Raw genomic sequence first — 23,867 nt, 5'->3', positions numbered from 1 at the left:
TAACCTTTCCCCCAGAGTCCCAAAATTCGAAAAAACTACTGCTGACATTAGACAAAGGTAAGCTACAAATATATATAACGTTTTTAATAAACAAAGTGCAAACAATATATATTTTTGGATATTACGACCTTTGTAAAAGAGAAATTTAGTTATAACTAGCATCCCGCCCCGGCTTCACACGGGTATTTAACAAAAATTTCCAATCCCTAATTTTTTTAAAATAATTTCTTTCCTTTTGGTTTCGAAATCGCTTGTTTTGCTATTCAAATCGAACTAACTCTGACGGGCGACCACGGGCTCTTATATATTCAGAGAGCTAGGCTCTAGGATATTCGAGAAAGTTTGAGAATATTTTCTTTCTCACACCTTCTAGAATGTTTTCGACATTATCGTCCGCTGTAACAGTAGGTTCTACAGCGGCAGCATCCGTAGTAAAGGCGCGAAATTTAAAAACTTTAATTTTAAAATGTTTTCCGAACTAATTTGAATAAATAAAATTATGTCGCTTGAACCCCAAAAATATAAGTTAGCTACTGCTTTATAAATACATAAAATTTAATAACTTTATTATAGTAACAAATGTAGTTTAAGACTTTATTTAAATTGGAATCTAAATTTCGCGCCATTACTACACATGCTGTAATTGCTCGCAGCGCCTTTCGAAATGCAACCCAAATAATCGTTGTTCTAAATGAAGTCCAAATACTCGACAACAGATGGCACCACTACACTTAATTTCCAAGTTAAAGGGTTGGAAAAGTTCTTATATCTTTAAAATCACGTCCTTTAGGTTAAAACGAGAACTTTCTTGTTCGAGGGGGGGATAAAGGGCTATCACACTATATGTATAAGTACCTTTATCGTGCCGGGACTCCTTTTAAGTTTTATCGGCACGCACATTTTATCAACTTAGTTTTATTATATATATAATAATAATGATAATGATAACACACAAATATTGGTAATTCATATTTTTTTTTCATATTCATGTTTATATATCAGAAAAATGTTTTTTTAGTACATCATACCTTTCAAAACCAATCCAAACATGACATGGGATTATAGTTATAATAATAAAAAGCTATTAAAAAGTACAAGTCATAATATATTAATCAACTAGCTCTGCTCTGATTCTGCCGAATATAGTGGTACTAATATATATTAAAATGTAAGCTGTAATGAAAGCTTTTTAACAAAATTAATCTTGTGGCAATCGTTTTCTTAAAACAATCCTTCAACAACACAAAGGTAAATTGCTTAATAAGAAAATTTATAGTCTGTTTCAGAACGCACACCAAAAGATAAATCGATTTGTAACGCGTAATTTCCGTCATCAACAATTTCCATCCACCAAAATAAATGCCAGCGATTAAACGGTAAAAACAAAATAATAGATTCGGATTATCACCGAGCCCCTATTTTAACCCCCAGTGACAAACTTAATTGGAAGGAAAACGGGAAAAGTGTTCCCGGATGCAGCACGAATAAAAACGAGCCCATGATCACTTTTAGAATATAAAAAATTAAAAAAAAATCGAGTAACGACGAATTCGTCGAAAAAAGTCAATCGTACTTTGGAACGTAATTTTTATGAATGTTATCCTTTTTGATATCATGTTTCATAATATTTTTAATTACAAATATTACACGAAGTAGGCCACACTAAATTAAATTAAAACAAGGGACTTAAAAATAATTTAGGCGCTTTCATGTCAGACTACGTAGATGATGAAAATCGTAGATCAAGTAAATTACAAAGAATTAAAATACGATAACCTCGTAATTAGATGTATTTTAAAAATAAATGTCATAAAAAAATATATTTTCTATTTACTTTTCATACATTTTGTGGCCGTAAAAAAAATCGAAACTTACATATAAATAAACGTAACTTTCCTCTGTATATTAATATTATAGTTGTCTTTCTGTAGAATATATCTGCTTGTGGGAGCTCTATCAAAAAGATTAGTCATTAAAATTGCTGAATCATACATGTGACTAAGGAAATTATTTATACGATATAAGTGAGAATATATAAAATACGGATAGATATATATATATTATATTATAATTTTTATATTACCGTGTGTATCTAAAATATTGCTGTTTTATTAGACATTCAACTTTCATTTAATTATATAGAGAAACTATGCGCTGATAATACTTAATATTTGAAAACCAAATATATACCAATAACTCTAAATACTTATAAAATATTTTGCGAACGTCGAAGTTGAGAGATCTTTTCAATTATACTTCACTCGATATAAATCGCCCTAATCCACATGTAGGTCAGGTCCGGTAAATAATATTTCTATACTTTGATAAATTTCAATAGGAAATCAACTAAAATTGTATTTAAAATTATCAGGTCTATCTCGGTATCTTTAAACTTATTTTTATTTGCACTAATATTTTTTTCTGGTGGAGGTCTATTGTCCTTGTAGGTTTCCCCTCCGCGCTACGTAGAACAGATAAAGCCATCGGTTCCGGAGATTATAGCCTGATAGCAATCGTTAATCATGGTAGGGAATTTACTCGCCAACCCTTAATAGGGCAGTATAATGAATTGGGCTTCAACCCTTCTTTTATACGGGCTAAAGAAGCCTTAGCTCAACAGTGAGAGATGAAAAGATTTAACTATAGTTAATAGCTAAGGTGTTAATAGGTATATTTTTTACAGGTGACAAAAAAATTAAAACACTGCTAACATAATAAAGTATTTATTTTTTTTCTATCGAATCTCAAAAAAACACTTCGAACACATAAAGTCTTTAGAAACCTATAGGTACGTACAAATCGGCCCTTTGTACACTGTATTTACATTTTTTTAATTTTCTTTCAAGTTCCCAGAAAATATGTCGATTTTGAGTGTTGATCACGTTCCAATTTCCGTTGTTGAGCACCTGCGCTCGTTAGTTTGTAAACAAGGTGATCGATGCCGCGCCGGTCACAATCTCACAGCTTTGTAAAATATTTATTGGACACAAAAAAGGCAAACATTTGTAGCCATTTATGCAAACAAATTGTTGGGCACCAATTTTTAGAACGTCACAATTGCCATTCAGGCCTTACTATTTACCCGCTTATTTTTAACGACATACGTAACGTATATTATATTATACATAAAAATACGCTTTAAGGGTATCTCAAAGAGTTACCCAAATTTTAAATAAAAGGCCGTAAAAACCACTATACCTGCAGTAGTTAAATTTAAAACCTCTCATGCGATCCATGAAAAGTTAACCGTGATTAGGATAATCGAATTCTTTTATATCTTCTCCGAGTGCTTCATACATAATGCTGATGGAAAAAAGTACGGTGATAATCGTAAAACGTGTCACGGGCAAAGCTAGCCCTCTTTATTGGCTTAACTTCATTGGAGCTGAACACCGGACGGAAAAACACAACGGAGGGAATAGTTGATCGAAATCCTCCTCAGAGTGGAGGGGTTAAATTGAACCGTTAAATCTTATTTGCGTGACTTCTTTCTCTTAATTTTTAGTGACTTTTTCATTGAAGCGTGTTTTTTTATTTACATTTTTGTTATACATTACAAGAGATCTATGTAAATACCATATTTGTGAGTTTTCTTGTATTGATATCCTGCTCTTTAATTTTTGATTCCCTTGAAGAAAAATAGAAACTATTAATATAAATAATAAGTAAGAAAATAAATAGAAATACGTGAGTAATTGAGCTTTATTTACAATGTATATAATTGGCTAGTTTATCACTAAGCAACGATCTCAACCGAATAATCGTATTGTGAAGAATATATTGACCAATTGGGTTTGGGTATACATACAATGAAGTAAAGCTTTTAGGGCTTTTCATATATCATTTTGTGTCTCAAATGTTAGAAAAAACGTCCTATACAAAGTAGAAATTGGTAATAAACGAAAATGAAGTGTAATTTTACTTTAACTTATAGTCGTATATATCTTTTGAATAGCCGCGTAGATTCTATGAATAGACTGGGTCTATCAAAAATGATTATTGATTGATTATGAATTCAAATTCCGATCCAATACAAATATATAGCTTTAAATTTAAATTATGCACAATGTTAAAAAAATGTCTCTTCGGAGAGAAGAATTTCAGGAGAAACTCTTATCAAATTTCAATATTATCCGACAATCTAGCAGCATAGCCATAGCTCTTTTTCACAATAGGGTAGGAGACTTTTGTGCAGAAGTAACACATACATGATACTAGTTTCATGTAAAATTCATACTTACGTCGTATCTCTCTTTAACCTCTCTTTAATATACAAAATACACATTTATTCCTGAATAAATTGTCATATAAAACACAATAATAAAGCAATACCGATTGACATTCCTGATTATTCCATGTTTCATATTTACGTCGCTCCGAACATGATACAATTTATAATTACCGAGTACACGAGCGGTAACAATACGTAATTCTGAAACTCAGCTTTAGTAATTATCGTGAAAACAATTAATTTTAGTAATTAAGCTTTGTTAGGCCACCTTAGTTATTAAACTTTGTGATTTTTATGTCTAATTACTTTAAACAATGTAGTTCTTATTTAATAATTAAACAAACAGCTGTTCTCACCATCACGGCTGAATAACTTATAATCTGTGTTGGAAAGGCACTAAAAAATTTGAGTTTGTAACTCATTTAACTACTAAGTATTCTTTTTTAACATTTATGTGTAATAAAATTACAGGGATCGGACAACAGACAGGTTTAGTGCAGTTGGCAATGAATCAGTGACACTGCTTTGCTTGCCAGTGTTGTCAAAGTTCTCGCTGAATCTAGATGTAATGTTTACTTATTTGTATATATATTATTTATGTACACATAAAATTTAGTGATTACCTAAATTACACATTGGTTTGTCTAACTTAGTAATAGACCGTGTGTTTGTCAAACGTATCTATTTTATTAACAAGAAGTAAATATTTAAATGTCCATATTTATTAACAGTATGTAAATAAGAACTTAATATTAATTATAATAGTGTCAAAGAGTTTAATTTATTAGATGGAGATTGATATGGAAATAATACTTTAGATAAAGCACCTTAACCCGAAACTAAACTGATTATTTCAATCATTTGTCTTTTATTTGCGAAACGGTTAAAAGCTAAAAGTCGGGGTAATTCATACTCAATGATTTTTATTATCTTACTACATGACCTATGACTGAAAACAAAATAACTAAAATATTAATTTTATCATACAAAACATTCTAAAATCATAAAAGTAAAAAGCCAATAAAATATAAAATTATTTAAGCGACGTTTATAAACATTTTAAATGTGAAATAATATACTATCTAAATATATGTATGCATAATATTGATGATTAAAAAATATTCTAAAGAGAAATCTATATATTAATACGTGTACGTTAAAACTTTGTACCCCTTTTTACGGAAATGGCGCGGACGGAGGAGTACGAACTTTCGCACAGTTATAGTTTATATTATAAAGAAGGAGTGCAGAATGCTAATATTTTTTTTTAAATTATGCATAAAATATACATTAAATTAATTAAAAAAAAAACAGTACACACACTACCATGTACTTGACACACACACGCATATATTACACTCTTTTTTCGATTGTTAGTCTGTATGTAGTCAAATTGATTTTTTTTAAAAAAGGTTCATCATTTTTCAGGTTTCATGGTTTTTATTTATTTAAAATTTTAATTATGGTCGAATTTCGACCTCTGGGCGACCACTAGTATATAATAATGTCTCTGTCGATTCGTTTAATTTCATTATAAAATTACTGCTCGCTTCAGCCTGTAATATCCCTATCTACTGGGCATAGGTCTCTTTCCACATGTAGGAGAAAGATCAGAGCTTAATCCACCACGCTGCTCCAATGCGGGTTGGTGATTCTTTACTATGAGTAACGTACGCTATCAGGTGTACATGATAACAACCGGGACCGACGGCTTAACGTGCTCTCCGAGGCACGGTGGAGAGACCCACAAGGACTGCACAAACACCCAGACCACGGCAAACACCTGTATGGCCAATACAAATATTTGTCATGTGCGGGGATCGAACCCGCAACCGCACGCGCACGGATCGGCTGTGACCGTTGCGCCAACGCCAATTACTGCTCAATGTAAACAAAAAAAGAGATTATTTTATATATACTCTCAGTATTAATTAAAATAGCCAGTTTTCAAACACCTCTCTATATATATTTTTAATTTTTTTGTCCATTTAAAAGGAATAGAAATGGAAAAATAAATGAAAACCAACTCGAAATACAATGGTTAAAGATAACATTGAGAAAATGTTAAATGAATGTTTTCAGGCACGCAAACGAAACAAAGGTTGATTTGTTATTATTTATTCTGTTACACTTGTTTTTTTTTTTTACTTTCTATTACAAACACTTCAAGGTTATTCAGTAAATATGTAGAAAAATGTAAATATTTAAATTTTCCTTAATAAATTTTGAATCTTGAATTTACAATTTATAAGAATGCTTTAATGTTTCGACAATTGATTGAAATTACCAATTTTTAATCTATTTCTATTTTGTAATAATAATTAAATAATGTTATGTTATGTTATCTGCTTAAAATTTAAACCTACTAGTTTTTTTTTTGTTCTGAACTTAAAGAAAAACCACTTAAGTTTCTGAAATTTAACTACATTTTAACATTCATTAAATTACTTTTTAACTAATTAAAAATTCCCTTGAAACTGTAATTAAGATTCAAATCGGTTATTTCGTCAAAAAGAAGGGAAAACAGGGTAATGTAATCATCATTACGGTTTTCTAAGAAAATTGGCTTTTACTCATTTTACGCTTTTATTATTTATAATAATACTAGCTGTACCCTGCGCGCGTTGTTACGTTTTTTTATTACCAACTCAGAAACCTCTGTGGGCTCATGCACAACACTTTACTGAAGATCATGACGTGATCAAATGAATTCAAATGCATAGTTTACGATTTTATAAAGGACATACAGACAAACATTCATTTATATATATATATATATATATATATATATATATATATATATATATATATATATATATATATATATATATATATATATATATATATATATATATATATATATATATATATATATATCAAATCAAATTCTCAATCAAATCAATATATATATATATCAAAAAAAATATCAAATTTAGAATACCTTATTTTTAAGTAAGTTTAGTTTGCGAATGTTTTAATTATTAGATTACTTAAATAATTATAAGTAACTTCATAAGATATAAGAGTGCAGATAATAAGGAGCTCTGATTTTCAAAGCTCTTATAAAATAACTAGCGCGAGTCTTAGAAATTTTAATATTCTTATCTTTTGGTCCAGGCGTGACAACGGACAAACTACGCTAACGACTAAGAGCTATATCAAACATCGTTCAAAGTTATTGTATTATCTCGTAAATTAAATTCGTCTGAAAAAAAAACTTATTTTATACAAAGTATTTCTGTGTTACATTTCACTTAAATTAGTAGCCAAAATAATTGTCCCTTGGTGTAACAAACTTTCATGTGTAAGATAAACACACTCACATACCTCAGCCTAATGTAGCCTTTCCTCGATAAATGAGCTCCAACACAAAAAGATTTTTCCAATTTGAACCAATACTTCCTGAGATTAACGAGCTCAAACAAACCAACAAACTATTTAGCTTTATAATATATATATGAATATAGATATGAAATCGAATTTTTGTGTTTACATTTTATTTAATATAATTACGAGCTTTATTTAAAAAGAAAATTTTACGAACGAAACGTTTAACTTTAATTGAATTCATTTTATTAAATTTTAATTGAATTTCTCATTCATGCACTTACAAACACATTCACTTGTATTAAAAATAGTTTTCTATTGTACTAATCGTAGGAAAATAGTTTGGAAGCTCGTAAGCTTATTAATAACGTGTAATCACTTTTTTTTTGTTAAATAGGTCGTAGTCTGATTGTTTCACCTCGCACTAAAAAGTCCAATTTTATCGGTATAATAAAATTGAAGGCACATTTTCAAGTAAAAATATCCGATCAAAGTTGGATATCATTTCATTGTAATGGGTGAAAATAAGAAAACAAGAGCCAGCTGATTTTCAAAAATGGAATTACCTACTGTTTGAAAAGGTTAGTCATCGAATTACCATTAATTAGGGAAAAATACAAGTGTGAAAAAAAACATGTTTTCAGTGAACATCTATCTAACTTAGCGACATCTAGCGATAGAGAATACCTACTCGGAAAGTTTTAAATTTCCCTTGGTGATAGAAATGAGAAAACTTCATAGGTCTATTCATTAAAAATGTTCTAATAATTTACTTTTTAGTAGATATTATTTACTTTAAACTTTACAAAGAATAAAAATTATTAAAAAAACTATCCAGAATTTCAAAAAATTCGTTTGACATTTGTGAAAAAAACTGAATGTTTTATATCATATTTTTACTTTATTGAGAAAGATTGCCTTGAACGATATAGAATAAACAGCCACGTCATTCAACTCGTTACCGAAATTACAATTAATACCATAGAAATCTATTATATTAGGAGTCAAGCTCAAAGGCAATCAATCACTTGAGTATTAAGATTAATATAAGAGGTTCTATTTTATTCTAGCAGTGAATAAATGCTGAATATAGGAGTGAATTTTCAATACTATTCAAGTCAACTTGACTTTATAAATTTTCTGAAATTCCATTATTAAAACAACATTCAAAAGTAAACTCTTTTGTTGACCGACTTCAAAAAAGAAGGTTACTCAGTTCGACCGTATATATATATATATATATATATATATATATATATATATATATATATATATATATATATACCTGATGACGATCGATACTCTTATTACAACAACATATCCGCCAACCCACTGTGTGACAGCGTGATGGATTAAGCTCTGACGCTTCTCCTTCATGGGGAAAAAGGCGAAAACGGTAAAGCCTAAATGAAATTTCTGAAAATATTTTAGTTGAGATTTTTAAAAATATTTTAATAAAATGTGTACTAAAAATTAAGTAAGTATAATAAAATAGTATAGAACCTGCGCTACTGAAAGTGTAAACTAAGCAAACCTAATAGGTACAATAAAATTAAAATTGTCTTGTACCTTATTAAAAAAAAAAATTAAATTAATATTAAAGCTACCGCCAGTTGGCGGCGGGCATTTCTATTTCGTGGAACTGTAATAAAGAAATCTTATCTCGCTACAGTAAAATGTGGATTTACAGTACTGTTTCATATTTTCCCTATGCTTTTTATTTTATTTATTTTCAGAAAACAACGCCTACAACGTACGTCGAGTACGAAAAGTAATTTACGACGATTTCAAACAATAGAACGACCATTTTCAGCTGGATTATTTCCAACATGAAAACACGTACCAAATCAAGATAACGTAAACAAAAGCCGATTATAACGTACGCATAAATGGGTCGTCATTTGCATACGTCACATTAATGATACTTGCCCTGTGTACCGAAGCTGTCGAAGTACGGAGCGCGGGGTCACACGGAGCAACAGGCACCGGCTGATCAATGAGACACCCCCGCGCCCCGCACTACCTGCGCCGCACTTGTTGCGCGCACGACCGTACATACACCGAACCCTTTATACTTATAATACACCTTAACTCCCTATGAATACGAACCAGCGAGTTTGTAAATTAATATACATGGTTTTACCGTCTGAGTGCGATTTTCCCGTTCTATAAGCCCTCCTCTTTATGCAGCTGGCGTCACGCCGTGCTCTATCAGGATTCCTTGAGCAATTGAGATAAGTACAAAGACCTTTTGAACACAAACAATGTTTAATTACCAATAGTTTTAATTCCATTTACCTACTTTTTTTAAGCTTAAAAGGAAAACAAAATCGACTTTGCGCGTTGGAAAATTTGTCTACTTATTAAAATTGACAGATTTTGACGTCTGTCTGTTGGGGTAGTTGTAATTGGATTTACTTACCCAAAAAGGGTCTCCGAGTTCAAAAAACAAGATTACCTACCTCGAATTTAATGAAAGGGTACCGTAAAGGGTGCGTAAACTAAAGAAAACGTTTTTACTTTCTCTCCCTAGATCATTGGTGACTCAAAATAAAGCGGATATAGAGTTCCGTTGTAGGTAATACACTACTTGTCTATAAAACTGCGTTTTTGTTGAATGAAATTATCCTCATGTTTTTTCTGAACTTCTCGTGTCATCATAACAAAATTAAAATAAAATGTGCATTAATACAGACTAAATATACGGACGGATATAGGAACGGTCTTTGCAATTTTATTTTACTTGAGCTTCCGTACACCCAAAAGCAGACGCTTGTGTGATATACATACCTACAGACTGTGTCAATGAACGTAGCTTCAAAAGCTTCGAAGCACTTATGAAGTATTTTACACACAATAATGCGAGTTTTTTTTGTTATCGCAGGGGAACCCATTTACGGATGATATCCAGGACGCCCGGGTAGGCAATCCTAGACCGTATGTCGGCTTCAGCACTTGGGGGTGCAGTACCGACCAAACCCCTGCGGGAGCCTTCAGCCGCTTTAATTGGAGGGTCCCGGATCTGCAGGCAACAGGATCCCTCCAGCGACCGGCTGGCCTCGGCGAAAAGGCCAGACTTCTCCTCCATGGGGACTATCCGGCTCACCTCTGAATAATCCCGACGACGCCATGTCTAGCAGCACCGGGTTCCCATCCCGGCCCGACACGAGCACAGGGGACAATAATACGAGTATTTTAACACAATGTTAGAAACATTGTGTTAAAATACTCGTAGTTTTTATGGTATTTTCTTTTTAATCCGTCTTAAAAATATTGGTGTGTTTAAAGAAGTTATATAATAAAAATACCAATCAAACGAAACCATGAGCATCTATAGATTAAAAAGAGAGTATATTTTTTTTAACCCGTCTTAAAAATATTGGTGTGTTTAAAGAAGTTATATAATAAAAATACCAATCAAACGAAACCATGAGTATCTATAGATCTATATTTATTTGTTTAATTTACTCCATTTACCATAATTGTAATCAAGTTATATCCTTTTAAAAGAAAATTGCAAACACGCTACAAACTATGACACACCACTTTTTATAAAAATAATTGGTGGTGTGAGTGGATAAAGACATTTTCGTGATTAAATTACTCGAGACTTTTGACCCTTTGCCGACACTCTAACACCACTACCCAGATCAACACGGATAAATTTTAATAATTTCTATCAGGTACCAATAAAACCGTATATCAAAATTAAATTTCAGAAAGAAGTTTATTTTAATGTAAAGATGGAAGATTTGTTTTTTTTTATTTTATATGTTATAGATCAACTCAAATACGATTTTAAAAAATTCTTACATCAGAAGAATGGTACGTTATCATTAAGTGACGTAGGCTACATTTAATCGAGAACAACAACGTGTGTGAATGCAACAGGAAAAATCGTGTAATTTACGAAGGCGAAACTGCGAGCAGAAAGCTAGAGCTTAAATAAACGTACTATTTTTTAACTATGAGAAAAAGAAAAAAACATTTATTCGAACAATACAATAAACCACAAAACTTATTAAACAACATTGTGCAACATCATTTTGTAGGTAATCAGCATGATCTTCAGTTTATATTAAACAAAATTAATTATTTTAATATAGCGATAAATAGGTACATAGATTTCATGATAATGTCATCAACTTTACGTCACATTATTAATAACTTGTTATCGCTTGTTAAAAAGATTGCTCAACAACGTAACACTTGTATGTATACAAATAAATAAAATTGGAGTGTCTGTTTGTAATATTAAAATAACCGCTTTTAACTAAATGCATATGGACGTATACTTTTTTGTCTGCTGTTTGTTTGTCTGTCTGTCTGTTTTTCAACCGACTTCAAAAAAGATTATGATAATTATTTTTTTGTTGGAAAGAAAATATGCTAGGTGCGGTACTATGATAAGGAAACTAGGGTCTGATGATGGGATCCCAGAGAAATTAAGGGAAACTCGAAAATCCGCATAACTTTTTATTGGGTGTATCAATTTTGATAATTTTTAATTTAATCGATGTTAATCATGTGGTCACATTTAAATTTCAGTCAGATCTGATTACAACTTTTGGAGTAATCTTTGATAATGCGTATTTACTTGACTAATTTTTCGTCTACCTGCGTTGTATTACTTGTCGATATAATTGAAGTCGGTATTTTTAACACAATTATTAATAATTGCATAATGTAATAATACAAACCGAAACTAAAAACAAGGCAATATTAGCTGAATAGAAGCATGTAAATTTATGTTTATAAATTTAATATAAAACATAAAGATGTTCTATTTCTTAGAAAAATATAAAAAATATGATATTGTTAAATACCGGTACACAATTTTAAATGTTTATTAAATTGGTTTAATTTTTGTAAGCATTGTACATAAATTAATTAGAATAATCTTACGCAATATTGATATACCATTATCGATTATCCGTATCCGTACCAAGTAATAATATTTGTAGTGTTTAAATTCTTAGCTTTCAAACCAGTGGCCGTTTAAACACTAGCGATATTAACAAGTACTTAAGCTATCGTTAGTTTTGGGTATTGCAGTTGATAAGGAAGTGTGAACGTCCTCTACGCTATCTTAAATGATACTTAGGTATCTGCTGTACATAATGTTAACTTGATTTATAGTTACTTTACAATCTACAAAACATTTATTTATTAATTTACTTCCCAACTAAATTAAGTAAAGACACATGAAAGTATTCTTAGAAATATTTCGAGGTAAATAGGAATGTGACATTAAAGTCTGCGATACGACATGTAGGTATTACAAGTTTGTGTAAGAAATAGAATAGATTTTCGTATGGTCAATAAACGAAAAATTATACTTCTATTTAAGTTAGAAGAGTTTCTAAAGTAGAATAAAAGTAGTCTAAATCTAAAGTATTTATTTATTTATTTAATAACGTTTGCTAGCAGTTATTACATTTATGATAAATTACAAATAGACTACATTTCTAAATGTACAACCATATTAAAGCAAACACGACATGCAAAGTTATCCTGTTAATGTAATAACAGAAGAGAACTTGATCAAACAGTAGCAAGAACTCAGAAGAAAATAAGGCATAAAATTGCAAGATGAAGTTTTTTTCTTTAAATTTTGTAGTGCCAAACAGTAACATATCTTATACTATTAAACGAGCAATTCTTGTATATATATATATATATATATATATAATCTGAATCTCGGAAACGGCTCCAACGATTTTCATGAAATTTAGTATACAGGGGATTACGGGGGAGATAAATAAATCTAGCTAGGATTCATTTTTAGAAAATGTCGTTTTATCCCTGTTTTTAGGCAATGAAAAAATGGCTACAATATCGTTAGAATAAGAAGGTAAATTTCGCATCTGTCAATAAAGTTGTAATAGCTCAGGGGAAATCGGCCGATCGCGCTCGGCCGAAAAGATCATGGTTCGAATCCTCACGTATTCCAGATCGATTGTCGTTTTTTTTTCTTTTTTTTTCTAAAAAAAAATAAAATCGAAAAATATTATTCATATTTTATCAATATGTAATTCGTATTTAAATATGATTTTCAAAAAACACGATTTACTAAAAATACCGAGCTAAGCTCGGTCACCCAGGTCCTTATAGTATTATAAGAGAAATAATGTCAAGATTAGTGCGCAGAAATTTGATTCAGCCAGTATTTGACCAAGCTAAAATCGTAAAGTTTACAAGAACATTCATCAGTGGAAATTATTTCATAAAATGAACACAAATTACACTAAGCTCAGACATCAGTGACTCAGGCTCAGACAGAGTGAGATCAAAAATTATCACATCAAATCAAAAGTTATTAAACTGTAAGTGAAACTGAGTGAAGTTGTCATGAATTAAAACATTAAATAATCAAAACCTAGGCCATAGATAAATAAAATTTAATTTTCATACATTAAAACGGTTTATAAACGACGAAGTTATCCCCGAACATACCTTAATATATATATATATATATATATATATACGGTCGAATTGAGTAACCTCCCCCTTTTTTGAAGTCGATTAAAAAAGTAAATCGAAAAAACCTTCTTGACATCTAGTATGTTAGAATATTGTCAAGAACTAATATGTTAGTTTTATTTAATTAGAGTGATTTCCTTTGAGTTTCTTTAAGCGTGCTAATTGCTTTTCCGATACGCTATCGCGCAGATTACTATGTGTATGCAGTACACAGGCAGCTCATGACATTTTTTATTAGGGGTTCCCAAAAAAATAAACGAAAAACCAGAGCTAACTAAATGGTAACATTTATTTTATTAGTAAAAAAAAATCGTTTCGTCCATGCACGTCGCGCGTGAGCGGCGCTCCAGTTTAGCCTAATTTCTCATACGAAATCTTTTGTTTCACGTGTCGACCTATGTCGATGTTTCTCTTTTGCACCCATTAAATACAGTGCTAGGAATCGTACTAAACTTCGTTTTATAGGAACGCAGTCACAGGCTCTCCACTCGTTACAACTCAATACCAAATGTTCGTAATGTATGTCTATTGTATAGGCATAGTAGAATAGAAATAAATAACATACACGCACGATCGTCTATTCCTTTGATAAGCAACTTAATGCTTATGTTACAGGTAGCATCCGACTGTTAGAACTATTTTATTAATATACATACAAATAATACATATATAAATACTAGCTGACCCCGCAAACGTTGTTTTGCCATATATTTTACTAAACTTCTCAATCTCCTCCCCCCCTATAAATTAAGGGTATGAAAAATAGATGTTGTTCGATTCTCAAACCTACCCGATATGCACACAAAATTTCATGAGAATCGGTCAAGCCGTTTCGGAGGAGTTTAACTACAAACACCGCGACACGAGAATTTTATATATTAGATATAAATACAAATATTACACCCAGACTTAGACGGGAATCGAACCCGCAACCCGCGGAACAGAAAGCAGGGCACTACAAACTGCGCCAACGGGCTAGTCAAAGAAAGAAGAAGTCAGTCACAACCAAGAATATAATGTGAGGGTAGTGTATATTATAAAGAGATATAGATTTAAGATTACCTATGCAGTTTTCGTAGGAGTGCACTGCACCAGGACGACCTGCTTTAAGGCGAGCCGCCTATGTGTAGTATATACATATCTGATAAGGATAACTGTTTGCCAGGTAGCAGTTCTTAATAGAAAACTATAAATACAGAAGGTTCAAAATTTTCGCCCTTTAAAACTCCAGTGTTCTCAGTAGTTAACTTTCTAATTATTTAAAACATATAAGGTCGGTCCGTTATTAACAAAAGAATCTAATAACTTATAAATTTATTAATTATTCTTTATTACGACAAAAATATAACATAGCCGTACATTAATAAATATTGAATTTGTGGAATGAATGTAAAAACAACATTCGATGTTAAATATCGAACAACGTTGTTATTATAATATTTCTCATTTATCAAATGCCAGACGTTAATGATAATAACTAAAACGAATGGAGCCGGACACCAGTAGTACCCAAATACCTATATAAATCACAAGTCACGCCACATTTCACTCTTAACATAAAAAGGGAAACAATTATTTACTCCTACTAATGAGTAACTTTAATCTATGTATATTTCTACTAGTTGACCTGGCGAACTTCGTACCGGCTTATTTATTTATTTATTTTTTAATATAATAATTGCATAAATTAAAATAAAATATAGCATATCTTTCAAGTTGGATCAAACTGCACACGGTGTGCAAATTTGATTAAAATCGGTTAAGTAGTTTAGGAATCCATCGCGGACAAACAACTTGACGCGTAATTTATATACAGTGTGACTGGTGAATTACTATTAATATTTAAGGAGGATAATCGGTACATGATTCTCATTCGAATTATGTAAAAAATAGGTACCTAATATTTAACCAAATTCCCATACATTTCAATTTAATAAATGAAATGTAGGCAGATAAATGTAGGATTAAATGTAGGATCTTATACGTATAGGTAACTAATATGTCGTGTGTGAATGTGACCTGTCATTAGTAATTAAGTATGGCTTATCAATAACAAATGCAGAGTACTTAAAAGTGACTCATTCGAGTTTAATCGTGTGAAAGACAATATGCGTAAACGTACCGAACTGTGTATCACACGAGAAGGAGCTCACTTTAAACATTTGTTATGGTTAGGTGTAGTTATGTAGGTAAATAAGTAGTTTAATGATTGACAATCGTTGTAAATAAGTAAGATTCCGTTTTTAAATACGCTGGATGTACCAAGATGGGTAAGGTAAGGTTCAGTTATTACGTAAGAAGTTTTTGGGGGGAGGGGGCCGACCATGTCTTATTTTTTCTTACAGGGGATGGGGGTCTCGATAGTTCTTACGTAAGATCACAGAAATGCCCAGTTAAAATCATACTTTGGAAAAGTCGCGGGCAACAGCGCAAGTACCAAGATTCACTCGGATCATCATCATCGTCATTCCAGCCTATTGCAGTCTACTGCTGGACATAGGCCTCCACAAGTTCGCGCCAAAAATGCGTAAACTCATGTGTGTTGATCATAGTCACCACGCCAATATTTAGAATACAAACATACACACTTGAAAGTTTTAAAAATTAAGAAAACCCAAATCTAAGAAAGTTTGTCAAAATCTAACTTTCAGCACATACAGCAATGTGTACAGCGAAAGACTTTTTTCTGAAGCTGGCTTTATTGACGATGACAAACGAAACCGCTTGCTACCTCTTGCCGGATACCTGATAGTTACTGGATATCTGTTTAATCTCGAATTATTATATATGTACATACATATTTGTGAATCCTTACCTAAATAGTAAATACTATACGAATATATAAAAACACATACAATACGAAACATAAATTTTATTGAATATAGGCGCATATTTTTTATATCTTGTAATACATACTAAAATATTATTTTAAAATTCTCAACAATTAATAAAATGACTATTGAACTAAAGTCCCTCGGGCAGTATTTTTTATGAACCCGCCATTAGGCTAGTTACCTATAATATTGATGTTTGAATTAAGAATACGTAAACGGCTTAAGTACATTAAGTGTCACACTTACTTTTGTTAATTTTTATTCGATTGCATAGCGCTAAAATAATGTAATTTAATGCCAAGTTTATTGCTGCTCTTATCAATTCGGCTAATCGCGGTACGGGGATTCCCGCGCATCGAATTGAACAATTTTTACACGGAGCGGCAACGTCGAAGAGGTATCAGTGTAAATATAATTATTTAGTGCCTCAAAGGTAACGTCATTGTGGTCATAAGGTCGGGTCAGGGCGGTTATATTACTTTTTACGGGTAAAATTTGACGTTAAAAACGTTTCCGTTACCGTTCTGTTTAATTACCGTACAACGTAACATTTTTAACGGTAAAAAAGTATGGGAAAAATTAACACTATTTACCGGTATTTTACCGTTAAATAGTGTTAATTACCGGTACCGTGTAGTTACGGCATCCAAGAATATAGAATTATAGACCCCTCTCTTTTCATGAGTGTCGTAAGAGGCGACTAAGGGAAGTAAGGGATAAGACAGTTCCACTACTACTTTGAAACTTAAAAAGCCGACCGATGGCAGGATCCAATCCAACTGCTGGCTTTTAAATATACAGGCTGAAGATATGCAGCGTCTGCATCTGCGCTTAGTCTGCGTCTGCTTTCAGCGTCGCATTTGAAATATGCAGCGTCCTAGGTGCGATAAGGCCAGCCCTGCTGTCACCGACCCGCCTGCCCAGCGTGGTGACTATGGGCAACACACATAGTTCGCGCCATTTTTGGCGCGAAGTTGTGGAGGCCTATGTCCAGCAGTGGACTGCAATAGGCTGAAATGATGATAATGACCGGTATTTTATAATAATAATAGATAACGCTACAAAGCCCTGGTATAAAATATGTGCCAAAAATGGCGCGAACTTGTGGAGGCCTATGTCCAGCAGTGGACTGCAATAGGCTGAAATGATGATGATGACCGGTATTTTATAATAATAATAGGTAACGCTACAAAGCCCTGGTATTAAATATGTCTTGTAAGTTGTAATTAATTCAACATTTAAAATGTCCTCAAAATTAAAAACATAGTAGGAACAAAACGCTACTTAGATAACTGTATAAAAATTAATAACGTTGTGTGAGTAAATGTCAATTTTAAAGCTATTTTTATATTCTGTAGTTTCATCCAAAACCACTGTAATCTAAATGTATAAATCATGTAAAAACAAACTTATATCATATAAGACATTAGATAAAGCAGTACAGAATTGACGAATCAAACGCAATAACTCATACGTAAGTGTCGGCCTTGTAATATAACCCCGTCGTTTTCGTTACAAGTTTTTTTTTTTCTTCTATTTTGCATTAATTTCGTAGTGTCATCAGTATTATCATGAAAAGAGCAATCAAAAAATCTTGGCGTGATTCCGCTTCTTTAATAGTGCTCGCTAGACGGAATGTGGATAAGTTATCGAGTGGGAACAGTAGTGATACTAACTACGATATCTTGTTGCAGACTCGGTCGCTTGACGCATCTTTCTCGAACAGTGTTGTGTTTCCGGGCGGTGTTAACGAGGAGGCCGACGCTAGTGAACGTTGGCTTCACCTCCTCAACTCTTTCGGGTACGGTAAGGCCGACTTCGAAAAGCTACATCGAACTGGTGCTCCCATAACTCCTATCTTCGCAGATAACCCAATTAAAAGGTACACAATAACAGTACACTGATATACATTTATGTTAATTCCTAAGTTTAAGGTCTTCTTAAAAATAATATTTAATATGAAGGTAATCATATACCACAAATATAAATTAAAATAAACAAGACTATAAACACTACATTATCATACGAAATGCACAAACTTTTTGTACTATTATTTAACTTACAATTCTATAGATCTTTACTTTTTATCGTACAAAAAAAAACAATTATGTACTTCTTACCTAGTAAATTTATTTATTTTTTAGTTTGACCTTGACCTTGTGTAAGATTTTTTTGTACATTTGTTTCTAGACACATTGCATTAAGAATAACTGCAATAAGAGAAACATTTGAGGAGCTCGGTCTGCTTATCTGCAGCACAAAACACAAAGCATCTACAAGTGATAAATGGGCAAATGTTATATCAGATATAGATCTAAAATTGTGGCAGAAACGGGTAAGTAATAACAATACAAATGAGTAAACAAAGTGACAACATTAATCTAACTGTTTTGTTATTGTTTCCATAAATCAAAAGATTGTATTTAGTAAATGGTGCATTATTTATTTTAATGAGAATGTCAGATTTGTAAATAACATTTGAGTATTTAAATGATCTATGTATCAGTATATTAAAGTGTGTATTAAAGATAAGATGTCTGTAGCTGGGTGTGTTTCTATTAATCATTTACACTGCATCTTTATCATACTAAATATCTATAAGTGTTTTTTTTTATTATTATCATTAAACCTAAAGTGTAATTGTAACGTATTTAGGTGAGTGACAATCCCTCGGAGCTTCTAAATCTCTGTAAAGAGCATAATTGTTACCCAGATATATGGAATTTGTTTTACTGGAGTAATTGGCTATCTCCTGCTCATTTGCCGAGACGTTTCGATACTGCATTTTTCATAGCGGCTATAGAAAACAAACCAACAAATATCAAAGCTAACTCTGAGGTTGTTAAAGTAGAGGTATGTCTAAAAATTTCAATATTTGTTAATATATAAAAATTTCATGTCATGGTGCTTGTGGTAGTACTCCTTCCTCTAAAACAAGTTGATTGAGTATATTTGTGATAGGCATGAAAATAGGTTGTAAAATATATTTCATACAAAAAAAATTATTTCATAATTAAACTTCATATGTTTGATAGTTCTCAAGACGGGACAACGTATGTTGTGTCTACTACTATTATTGATCATGTGTGACAGTATTGCCTTATGATTTTAAAATATATAGTAATGGACTGTAAATTGAATATGTAATATAATACCAAACAATCAAAGAATCAAATCAGCTTACGATGTATGTACCTGCCTATCTATATATATAGTTAGTACTGTAAGATCTCTATTCTTAGAAGGTACTTATTTTGTTGCAACATTCTCATCATAAGACATCCGTCTGAATAAAAATAAAAAGTTATTGTATATAACACTATTGTTAACACATTCAAATTAAGATAAATCAGACTACCTTCGCAGTATTTATTGACGTCCATGGTTCCTGTTCCACCGTAATAAAATTTAGCAATATATTATTTATATAAACTTCTTTAAAAAGAAATAAAGTGAAAATGGCTTTAAATTTTTTTTCAATTTTATATATATATAATTAGTTGTTGTGCTATCTGTTTTACATTTTAAAAAAAATTGTGTTTTCAGTGGGCAAGTCCTAAAGAAGTTTTGGAGAGAAGTAAAAAAGGTGACATAACTTTGTATCCACCTCAAGTTTATGAATTGAATCGTTTTACTTATGTTAAAGATATTGAAGAGTTAAAAAAATTTGCAAGAGAAAGGAGCAATCAGGGTGATGAACTATTTTACCCAGTCATTAAACAAGCTAAAGACGGCATTGTATCACTATTACCAGGTAATTTTTCTTCAAATATGTGTCTATACAAATTGAAATGCTAATTCGAAAATGTCTTGTTTACAAACATTTTAACAAGTACTTGTAAATTATAAGCGTTTTATAAAGTTTATTGATTTATATCATGAGTGTTAAATTTTGCTAAGTAAGCTGACAAATGAAAACTAAACATTTTCTTAACTGTATTATATCTTTCAACTCTAAAATGTGTCTAAAGTGTTCTTCTTTATAAAATAACCTTTTTATAAAGGAGAACACACTATATAGAGGTTGTCCCTTAATCACGTGAAGCTAAAAGAAGGGAGTGGTTCAATAAAACATCACGAAATATCACAAAGCAACCAAAAAATTTGATGGTTTGGCTGATGCCAAATTTAATCAGATTTTAACTGTATTTACTTATAATAAATATTCTGAAAATTTCAATTTACTTTGCAAAAAAAATATACTTGATTTTTGCGTACGACGAGTAGTCTAAAACCTCACCACATATCACCGAGGGTGAGTAGGGGTTAAAAAGTTCCTCAAAAAACACCACTTGTGTATCACATTCACATGATTGACGGATGATCCCATAGTAGTAGTATGATGATTTTTTACCATCTTTGTCAATTTATTTTTAGGATCTTCAAAACCACAAAGTTTTCAATACAGCTGTTTAATAATTTCAGGAGACCATCTCTACCCATCAAATGTAGACCTTAAAAGTACAACGACTAATACAGAAGATAAAAATCTATTGGAACTCAGAGGAAATAATCATTCACTTCATCGCATTGAAACAGACAATAATAAAAGTTTTTTCATTACTCATAACTACAAACCAAAAAATCATATCAACATGGGTAACCAAGTGACCCCTATCAATATGAAACTCCATGCATTAAATTAAAAAATTCTATCATTGCCTTAGTCATTGGCCTTACTAGTAGTACAAATTGTGGAAATATTATACAAACAAGATTAGTCTGTTTTGACAAGGTTTAACACAAAATTAAAATGGCGGGCTCTGGTCACACATGGCCCAACAGTCAAGACGACTATGAACTATTAGAAGTTATCGGTGTGGGAGCCACAGCAGTAGTCCACGCCGCTTTCTGCCGTCCACGTGGAGAAAAATGCGCAATAAAACGGATCAATTTAGAAAAATGGAATACCTCAATGGATGAACTCCTTAAAGAAATTCAAGCCATGTCTAGCTGTAATCATGAGAATGTAGTGACATACTATACTAGTTTCGTCGTTAAGGAAGAACTTTGGCTCGTATTGAGACTCCTAGAAGGTGGCAGCTTATTAGATATAATTAAACACAAAATGAGGATCTCCAATTGCAAACACGGTGTCTTCGATGAAGCGACTATAGCCACAGTTCTGAAGGAGGTGCTGAAAGGTCTTGAATATTTTCACCAGAATGGGCAAATTCACAGAGACATAAAAGCCGGTAACATTCTTCTTGGAGACGATGGAATTGTTCAAATTGCAGATTTTGGAGTTTCAGCTTGGCTCGCGACGGGAAGGGATCTGTCGAGACAAAAGGTGCGACACACATTCGTAGGCACGCCCTGCTGGATGGCGCCCGAAGTCATGGAACAGAATCACGGCTACGACTTCAAGGCCGACATTTGGTCCTTCGGAATCACGGCGATAGAGATGGCTACGGGCACCGCGCCCTACCACAAGTATCCACCAATGAAGGTGCTGATGTTGACTCTTCAGAACGATCCACCCACCCTCGACACGGGCGCAGAGGAGAAGGACCAGTACAAAGCATACGGAAAAACGTTCAGAAAGATGATATCGGAGTGCCTCCAGAAGGATCCGACGAAGCGGCCGTCGGCGCCGGAGCTCCTCAAACACCCGTTCTTTAAAAAAGCAAAAGACCGGAAATACCTCGTGCAGACCCTCGTGTCGATCGGGCCCAGCATGGAGACCAGGGTGCACAAGGCGAGCAAGCGGCAGCCCGGCACGTCGGGCCGCCTGCACCGCATGGAGACCGGCGAGTGGGTGTGGGAGAGCGACGAGGAGGACGACGACGAGGACGGCGACGCGGGCGAGCGGCCCATGAACCAGCTGCCGCGCGCCGACTCCTCCGACAGCGAAGGCGAGCCCGAGCCGCGCGCCGGCTTCACCATCGGCTCGCTGGAGCCCGAGGAGGCGCCGCAGATCGACCTCGTCCTGCGCATGCGCAACGCGAGCAAGCAGCTCAACGACATTCGCTTCGAGTTCGCGCCCGGCAAGGACTCCGCGGACGGGATCGCGACGGAGCTGGTGGGGGCGGGGCTCGTGGCGGCGCCCGACGCCCCGCAGATCGCGGCGCAGCTGCAGCGCCTCGTGGACGCCCAGCTGTTCCCGTCCGCGGCCGCCGTCCGCAGCCTCACCTTCCCCCTCGCCTCCGCCGACCCCTCCGAGCCGCTCGACGAGAAAGGCCTCGTCGGCTTCGCACAGATCTCCATCGTCGACTGATCGGACCGTCGAGGACGTATAGTAGTCTCCGTGAGCCGGTCCCTTTTGTAATATTGTGTAATCGAATTTAGACTAAGTGAGCCGACTCGGGACAGTCGTAACGTAATTTTGCGATGAAAATGCGAAAGCACAAATATGTGTACCGGAATGGCGGAACTCTCATCCTCGTAGTGACTAGCTTCAGCTTTACGAGAAGCGATTGCTGGTATCATGTAATTCCGTTGGTCATACTTTGTACAAGTTCGTATAATTATAGCGGGACGACGCGCTCTTACGTTTATGATTCGTAGTTTTGTAATGCTAAAACGCATAAATAAAATAATAATATAATATTATATAATATAAATATTATAATATTATATAACGCTGCGTTCTAATTACCTACGTATTTTATGGGTGAATAAGAAAATCATTATCGTATTGTTTATAGCTCAAACTGATAAAAATAATTATAAGAATGAATCTGAATATATAAGTTTTATATTATTTACGTGTTAATTTCGCTTTTCTATAATTGAAACACTAAAAGATTTAACTTTTAATTTATGACGCTCAAATATTTTTATTGGAATGTATATCTTAGTTAAGAGAATCGCTTATAGTCGCAAAACAAAATGTAATTTGACAGAATATATATAATTTACAAAACTGTACGTCGCATATAGGACTCAAAAGATCACTATCACGAGCTAGACGGAACTAAAGCGTGCCTGTTTCTGCTCGTCGCAATATCTGGTTCCTCATAAGTAGTGCCATATTTAGTCTTTCTAAATAT

At 33.1% G+C, this 23,867-nt stretch overlaps 2 protein-coding genes across 2 annotated transcripts; both read left to right on the top strand.

The window, feature by feature from the left end:
- Positions 1 to 18,358: 18,358 nt before the first annotated feature.
- LOC123654421 (acyl-coenzyme A diphosphatase NUDT19-like) lies at positions 18,359 to 21,603 on the top strand. Its single transcript, XM_045590330.1, has 6 exons — positions 18,359 to 18,770; positions 18,878 to 18,906; positions 19,066 to 19,210; positions 19,531 to 19,728; positions 20,422 to 20,629; positions 21,301 to 21,603. The coding sequence occupies exons 1-6, from the start codon at positions 18,447 to 18,449 to the stop codon at positions 21,519 to 21,521; spliced, it is 1,125 nt and encodes a 374-aa protein (XP_045446286.1). The 5' UTR covers positions 18,359 to 18,446; the 3' UTR covers positions 21,522 to 21,603.
- Positions 21,533 to 23,399, top strand: LOC123657863 (STE20/SPS1-related proline-alanine-rich protein kinase-like). The gene has a single exon (XM_045593365.1). The coding sequence runs from the start codon at positions 21,629 to 21,631 to the stop codon at positions 23,090 to 23,092; it is 1,464 nt and encodes a 487-aa protein (XP_045449321.1). The 5' UTR covers positions 21,533 to 21,628; the 3' UTR covers positions 23,093 to 23,399.
- The last annotated feature ends 468 nt before the right edge of the window (positions 23,400 to 23,867 follow it).

This window comes from Melitaea cinxia, chromosome 1 (genome assembly GCF_905220565.1).
Source record: "Melitaea cinxia chromosome 1, ilMelCinx1.1, whole genome shotgun sequence".
Taxonomy (NCBI): Eukaryota; Metazoa; Arthropoda; class Insecta; order Lepidoptera; family Nymphalidae; genus Melitaea; species Melitaea cinxia.
Note: the sequence above shows the minus strand (reverse complement) of the source record. Positions and strands in the feature narration are given on the sequence as shown.

Excerpts from the sequence above, each read along its gene's own strand:
- LOC123654421 (XM_045590330.1), top strand. The coding sequence starts at position 18,447 with ATGAAAAGAGCAATCAAAAAATCTTGGCGTGATTCCGCTTCTTTAATA. Across the intron at positions 19,211-19,530 it reads TAAAATTGTGGCAGAAACGG|GTGAGTGACAATCCCTCGGA; the intron begins GTAAGTAATAAC and ends TAACGTATTTAG. Across the intron at positions 20,630-21,300 it reads CATTGTATCACTATTACCAG|GAGACCATCTCTACCCATCA; the intron begins GTAATTTTTCTT and ends TAATAATTTCAG.
- LOC123657863 (XM_045593365.1), top strand. The coding sequence starts at position 21,629 with ATGGCGGGCTCTGGTCACACATGGCCCAACAGTCAAGACGACTATGAA.